The 7,177-nt window shown below is 54.8% G+C and overlaps 2 protein-coding genes across 2 annotated transcripts in view; both read left to right on the top strand.

Moving 5' to 3' along the window:
* ZNF385C (zinc finger protein 385C) overlaps positions 1–7,177 on the top strand; it is a 42,723-nt gene that overhangs the window by 22,809 nt on the left and 12,737 nt on the right.
* On the top strand, positions 69–4,840 carry CUNH17orf113 (chromosome unknown C17orf113 homolog). Its single transcript, XM_031065055.1, has 2 exons — positions 69–1,765; positions 2,695–4,840. The coding sequence occupies exons 1-2, from the start codon at positions 1,247–1,249 to the stop codon at positions 4,225–4,227; spliced, it is 2,052 nt and encodes a 683-aa protein (XP_030920915.1). The 5' UTR covers positions 69–1,246; the 3' UTR covers positions 4,228–4,840.

Here is a 7,177-nt window from a genome sequence, read left to right as displayed (position 1 = left end):
GGAAAGAGCACAGCACTGCTCCCTCTGGGGCCATGCAGGGATGGATGGGGTCGCTGTGCCAGGCTGAGGTGCAGGTCACTCCAGGGCCACCTGCCAGCGTTGTCCAGGGCTCTGGCTTTGTGGGGATGGGTGTTTGCAGCGATGGGAGTCGTCGTGTTCTAATTCCTGAATTGTGAAGTTCCTTCCCCCTGCTCCCACAGCACCATGGCAATGGCTCTGGTTTGGGGGCTTATTCTTCAGAAAAACCCCAAGTTCCTCATCGGTGGACTGATGGAATTCCCCAGTTTTCTTGCTGCTCAGTGTCCACGTTCTTTCTTTTTCCCTCTGCATTTTAGTTTTCTCCCTTCCCTATGCAGCGCTGGGTTCTTCCCCCTCCTCTCACCAACACCTTTATCAAGGCTCACTTTGGATTTTCAGTCTGGTTCATGGAGAAATGTGAGTTCAGACTGAGCGGGCCTGAAGTGTAGGGAGGAGGTCAAGTGAATGCTTAAACCCTTCAGATCCTGGTTTGGTTACATCTTTAAGTGCTTTGCATCCTCTAGCTCAGTAGCTATTTGGGAGCTTGGCCTGGAGTGGATGTGATGTGTCACCCCCTGGGAGGGACACTGGGATGCCACTGAGTGTGCAGATCATGGCTGTGCTGCCATGGGACCTGCCATGGCTTTGGCAATTCCCTGGAAGAGGGACAAGGCAGGCAGGACTGAGAGCACACGTGTGCACACCAGCACCTGTGTCTGAGCTAGCTCTCAGTCATCCTTGTTCTGCTCCAGGGCGCTGGCACTCACTGCCAGCCGCAGGTGCTGCTCCTCTAGGGCTGAACACTCTTTTTTGGGTGTTTCATCCCCACTGAGCCTTCCTCACCTTCCCAGTGCCAGCACAGTGGGAAAGGCTGCTCCGAGGGGAAGCCTGTGGGTGTTCCTGTGCTGATGGGACCATTTGTGTGTGTGCCAGTCCCACCAGTGACACCGAGAGCTTCTGCTGGTGCTGATGAGGAGCTTGATGGGATCCCCACGTGTGGTGCTGGGGCTGCTGTCACCGCTGCTGTCACCGTGCCACTGTCGCTTGTGCCACCACAGCCGAGCCCCAGCTGAGGTTTGCAGGGCCCTAATCCCATTTCCCTTGTGTCTCTTTCATCTCCAGTCGGACCAGGAGAGTGGTAATAGACCTTCTTACTAAATTAAATGCGCACTCTGCTCCTCGAGGCACGGTGCGCTTCAACCCTAGCTGATTTCCCAGCCACAGCAGCATGGTGCCTCCGGGGAAAAAGCCAGCTGGGGAAACTTCCAATTCCAACAAAAAGTGCAAACGCTATTTCAATGAGCACTGGAAGGAAGAATTCACCTGGCTGGAGTTTGACTATGAGAGGAAGCTCATGTTTTGCGCGGAGTGCCGGCAGGCTCTGGTGAAGAACAAGCACGGTAAAGCGGAGAACGCTTTCACCGTGGGCACCGACAACTTCCAGCGGCACGCGCTGCTGCGCCACGTCACCTCGGGTGCCCACCGCCAGGCTCTGGCCGTCAACCGCCAGCAGCTGGCCTTCGACACGCCCCGTGTTGGCCACGCCGAGCTGCGCTCGCTCATCAAGGTGGAGGTGAACCCGGCCAAGGTGGCCGTTCTCACCACTGTCTACTGGATGGCCAAGGAGGAGATCCCCGATGAGAAGTGCTCCTCCCTGCTGAGCTTGCAGAAGTTCAACCTGTGCCAGGCGCTGCTGGCGTCGGAGCACAGCGAGTTCTACCACCCTGGCAGCGTCAGGGAGATGCAGGTGTGTAAGGGGGGTTAGGGGTTGGCAGCTGGGTGGCTGCTGCACCTGGCAGGGCAGGGATGGTGCCCGTGCCCACCGAGGTCCCCGAGCTTTGCAGGATGAATGCTAATTGTCTCAGGAGTTCAATTAGCACATGAGCACTGTGGGTTTTGCCTTTTTTTGCCCTAAACTGAGTGATCAGAAAGATCAAGTAGCCGGAGAGTTTAAGAGGGATTTCTGAATTTTACCAACACTTCATGCCTGCTAAAATCAAATTAAATTTTTAGTGAGGCTTGGCCGTTTGCCAGGCTTTTCAGCTCTCTGCAGAGCCTTATTTTGCTACTGATAGACTAAACCCACTAATTAGGTTTCCCAGCCTGTGGTGATCCTTGCAGCACTTGCACACACAGAGGAAATTTTCCTTCCGAACTGGGGAGTTTGCCTGAAATGGGGGAAGTGTGAGTAAATGAGTAAAGATAGAAAAAACATTGCCATTTTGCTGCTGCTCTGCCCCTGCTGGGCCAGTGAAGTGGAACTGCTGGAGTTGAATGGGGCAGGTGAGTTCCTGGTGTCACTGCCAGCATAGGTGGGGGCTTGGGAATGGGATGTTGGGGGCTTGAGGGGTCAGTGATGCTGGTGCTGTGTCCTGCTGCATCTGTGGGGCTCTGACCCCAAGCTCAGGACAGGAACCCCCAAGTTCTCAGCAGCTTCCCATGGTGCTTGAGCTGCCAAACAGGAGCAGGAGGAGAAAGCTTGTTAGGGAAAAAGAAAGTGATTTCCAGCCTCTGTGTGTAAGGGCTTTTCCCTGGCTTGGGTCTCTTGCGCTGCAGGAGCCTGTGGGTGGGAGCCCACCCGCTCACTCTGTGCCAAGTGCTGCTCATCTCCCACTGCCTCTGAATCTCATTTGTGTTTCTCTCTCCCTCCCTGCACCCCTCCTTCAACTGGCCCAGGCAGCCATTGCCAAAGTCCTCCACAACGAGGACAGGCACAGGATCAAAGCCTCGCCGTTCATTGGGCTGGTGGTGGATGAGACAGTGGACGTCCTGGAGCACCGCAGCCTCGCCGTGTTCACCACCACTGTCTCCCCCTGCAACGGGCAGACCTCCACCACCTTCCTGGGCAGCTTCGAGCTGCCTGCAGGGGAGGCCTCCACGGTGGCAGGCAAGGTGGGCGAGGTGATGCGCTCCTTTGGCATCCCCACCATGAAGCTCACCTGGCTCAGTGCTGACAGTGCCTCGCTGGTGGCCGAGCGGCTCAGCGGGGTGGGGACGGCGCTGAGCTCGCTCTGCCCGCTCCTCACTGAGGTGCACTGCCTGTCCCACGGCACCTCCCTGCTGCTGGCCGAGAGCATCAGCACCATCGAGTACCTCCAGAAGTATGAGACCACTGTGGATGCTGTGTATAGGCTCTACTCCAGCTTCCAGGGGGAAGGGGATAGCCTGCAGGAGCTGCGGAGGGTCCTGGACCTCTGTGAGATAGACCTTGGGAGCCCCAAAGCCATCCACTGGACTTCTATCTTCCCAGCTGTAGAAGCCATTGACTCCTCGTGGCCCACACTGGTGCTGCTGCTGGAGAGCCAGGCGGAGCGCTCACCCGTGGCCCGTGGCCTCTGCGAAGAGCTCAAGAAGTTCCAGTTTGTGGCCTTCACCAAGATCCTCCTGGATGTCCTCCCCATCTTCCAGAAGCTCAGTCGTTTCTTCCAGATCGAGGATTTTGACCTCTCCATCTTGAAGCCCATAGTCTCAGCCACGGCCACCACACTGCAGGCCCAGCAGAGCACCAGTGGCCAGAACCTCCAGGAGTTCCTCAGAGAGATGAACAAGCACCCACAGGATGGCCGGGACGGCGAGAGCCGCCTCTACTACAAAGGTGTTGAGCTGGCCAACTGCTCCCAGGTGCACCTAAAACACTTTGAGCACCTGAAGGACAGCTACCTGGAGAAGGTACGGGGCAACCTGCTGGACAGGTTCCCCAGCAGCGTCCTGGAGGCCATCAGCTCCTTCTCTGCCATCTTCAACCCCAAGTGCTACCCGCAGTCTCTGGAGGACATTGGCAGCTATGGGGTGAGCGAGCTGAATTTCCTGCTGCGGGTGTACTCGCGGGTGGTGGTGAGCGAGAGGGCCCTGAGCGACTTTCCCCTCTTCAAGCGCATCGTCTTCAGCCTCGGCCAGCTCTCCTTCAAGGACCTCTGCGTCAAGCTGGTCTACAGCAGCTCTGAGATGCATGAGCTCTTCCCAGACTTCGCTGTCCTGGCAGCTATTGCGCTGGCCTTGCCGCTGGGCTCGGTGCTTGCCGAGAAGATCCGCCGGGGCCGGGAGCTGCTGAAGCGTGGCCGCTCGCGCCTCGCCAGGGACCAGGGGCTCTCTGACCTCATGAAGATCGCCATCGACGGGCCAGCCATCAGCGAGTTCAACTTTGCCTTGGCCATCGAGTGCTACGAGAGCATGAGGGAGTCTGGGTTCATCGTGGCACAGGTGAAGTGAGCGTGGCTGGTTTGGAGCCCCAGGACCAGCTGAACACCGCCTTTCCACATCGCTGGTCACTGCTGGAGCTGGGCAGCCACAGTGGATGGTGACCTGCTCTGTGCTGGGAAGAGAAAACAGGATCCTCATGCCCCAAGCCTCTGTTTGAATCATCCAGAATTCAGAATCCTGAGGCCACCCGAGATCCCAAATTGCAATGAGTTTTTTGCAAGGGTTTGTCATCATTTTGTTTTGGGGAGAGGAAGGCAAAGCTCTTGAGCTCAAATGTCACGTTGCCTTTGCACAGAGATACCCAGCAGCTTTTGCTTAATGCTCTGCAAAAATATGGGATTTTTGTTATTCTGGAGCCTGGAGAGTGAATGCAGAAAAGGCAGCGCATCCTCCGAGCTCTGCGCCGACCCCAACGTGCCTGGCGGTGTCGTGTTGGTGTTCCTTGCACACAGCACAGGGTATTTTTAGCAGTGGCATCAAGTCATGATCATTTCAAGAGCAAGAGATTTAGGGAATGATATTGTAATGGCTGAGGAAATGTTAACTTTAAATGCATCATTGTGTACATATGTGTATGTGTGTATATATATAAATATACATATATAAATATCTATATTAAAAAGGTCTATCTTAATTTTCCTAAAGTTTAAAGTATAAAGATATCTAAAAGGACTACTTTTTTTTTTTTTTTTTTTGCAAGGAAAGAATAAATTATGAGCAGGGGTCAAAAAACAATCAGTAGCTAATTCTTGTTCTTTCCAACACGTCCTCACCTCCCCGAGTTCCCCTTGCACCCTGAGCTCTTGGCAACCTGCAGTCTGGGAGAAAGTCCTTCAACACCTGCTTTTGGGGCCAACTGGAGATGTTCAGCTCATATTTCTGCTCTGAAGTGTTACTGTCTATCCCAAGGTGAGCAGAGCTGTTGGTGCCTGCAGCAGCCTGGAGCTCAGACCCCTCTGCCTTGGGGTCTGGGCTGCTGCTGGTGTTTTCCAGTGTGACTGGGCTTTGCTGGTTGTCACTTGAAGGGCTGTTTCCTTCACTTCAGACTGATTCTGATCAGCAATAAACACAGTGCAGCAGCATGAAGCATTACCTCAAGTTGAATCCTGAGTGCCAGGTCCTCTGCTGGGGCTGCCAAAAGCTGGAAATGGGCGGATGTAGCAGATCTGCTGCCCCACAATCCAGGTCTGCTTGCTCTGGGAGTCCAGTGCAGGGCAATCTGTTTGTTGCTAGTCCAGATCCCAGAGGTGCTGGGGCTGCACTGGTGCTGCCATCGTGGTCCAGCATTGTGACTGGGGGTTGCTGTTCTCTGGCCATCAGCCTCTGGCATTGAGGAGCCTCCTGGAAACATGCTTGGCCAGAGACAAAACCTTTAAAGCCCTGGGTAAGGATTTAGAGGCGCCATCAAAATTTGCTGAGAACATCTCCCAAGCAGGAGGGAGCCTCTGTGTGAATAAACAGCTCCATCTCCATCTGGCCTGGGCAGACTCTGCACCAGATGCTCGCTGAGGCAGCGGCGTCTGCGGAGATGGGTCCTTGGCAGGCTCCTGTTGGTGTGAGAACCTGCAGCCCTGGCCCTGCCACCTTCACAGGCAGGTCTGGGAGCTCCAGACAGGCAGGTGACAGAGCACAACAGTTGCTCTGCTGCCTCACACAGACCAGGAGAAAAACCCGCTGCAGGTGTGTGTTCGGTGGCTGTGCAGGGTGAAGGGGTGGGGACAGGCTGGGGAGGACAGCCAGACACAGTCTGGGTGAGTTTGGGCTGAAAATTTCTTTAAATTCAGAGGGATCCCCACAAAATTCCCTTGTCTGTGGGACAGGAACTGGGCTGAGCTCCAGGTGGAGAATGTGCAGGCTCCAGTGTCTCTGGCTGAGCCCAGAGCAGGGGACACGCAGCACCACATCAGGGACATTGAGGCTTTGACACCTCTTGGTCAGGCCTGGGCTGCACCTGTGGGACTGGGCAGGGGGGCACAGAGACAACCCCCCCAAACTGCAGCAGGTGCTCATGGCAGGAATACGTGGTTCCTGTGCTCCTCTCCTTGCAGCAGCCCCTTGGAATGCTCTGTCCCAGGAGGACCTGCAGTGCCAGAGCAGCAGTGGAGGTGGGGGCTCCTCTGCCAGGGGGAGACAGAGCAGGGGCTGTGACAAAAAGCTGAACCACTGGGGGCCTGTTCACCCACCTGCTGCTGGCCATGCCTGTCACCTTGCCTAAGGTCGTGTCATTCTATACAGACCTGGGACCCTGCCACTCTCCCAAAAGCAAATCTCCTTAATTGAGTGTCTAATTAATACCTAAAAATACTGCCCTCAGCTGCTGCTGGAATCTGCCCTGCAGCAAAGGTAAGGCAGGACCCACAATGCCATAGCCCTGTGACCTTGGAAAGGTGCCCCAAGAGCGTCCTGCAGGTGCTCCAGCAGGGTGTTGTGACATGCTGGGGAGCTTCACTGGGGTGGCCTCAGCCTTTCCTGCTCCTTAGGATCTTGTCTGCTTCAGGGACAAAGCCAAGTGAGAAAAAACCTGCCCATCTGCAGGGTCTCACAGGGGTTTCTGAGCTCTCTCTAACTGCCTGGTTTATCCAGAAATGTGTTTAATCCACAAATTTGAGCTCAGGGATGTGCCAGAGAGGTTGACATGTCTTCTCAGTACCATTGGTGGGCTGCAGCTGCTGCAGGTGGTGGCCAATCCTGGGACTCTGTGTCCCCTCAGCTCTTGTCCTGTGCCTGCCCAGTGCAGGAGCTGCTCCCCAGGCAGGGAAACCTTCAGCCCAAGCATTGGCTGAGCTGCAGCATCCCTTCTTGTAGTCACTGATTTTGGGGATAAGGTGGTCACCCACCTCTTGTTCCTCCCATATATATATATATATATGTATATATGTATGTATATATATGTATGTATATATATTTTTAATATATATATGTATGTATATTTTATATATATATGTTGTATGTATATTAT

Source organism: Geospiza fortis, unplaced genomic scaffold (assembly GCF_000277835.1).
Source record: "Geospiza fortis unplaced genomic scaffold, GeoFor_1.0 scaffold415, whole genome shotgun sequence".
Classification (NCBI taxonomy): domain Eukaryota; kingdom Metazoa; phylum Chordata; class Aves; order Passeriformes; family Thraupidae; genus Geospiza; species Geospiza fortis.
This window is presented reverse-complemented; position numbering and strand designations above follow the sequence as displayed.

Bases quoted from the DNA above. Each gene is read 5' to 3' on its own strand.
- CUNH17orf113 (XM_031065055.1), top strand. From the start codon at position 1,247: ATGGTGCCTCCGGGGAAAAAGCCAGCTGGGGAAACTTCCAATTCCAAC. The intron at 1,766-2,694 runs GTGTGTAAGGGG...CAACTGGCCCAG, and splicing joins GCAGCGTCAGGGAGATGCAG to GCAGCCATTGCCAAAGTCCT.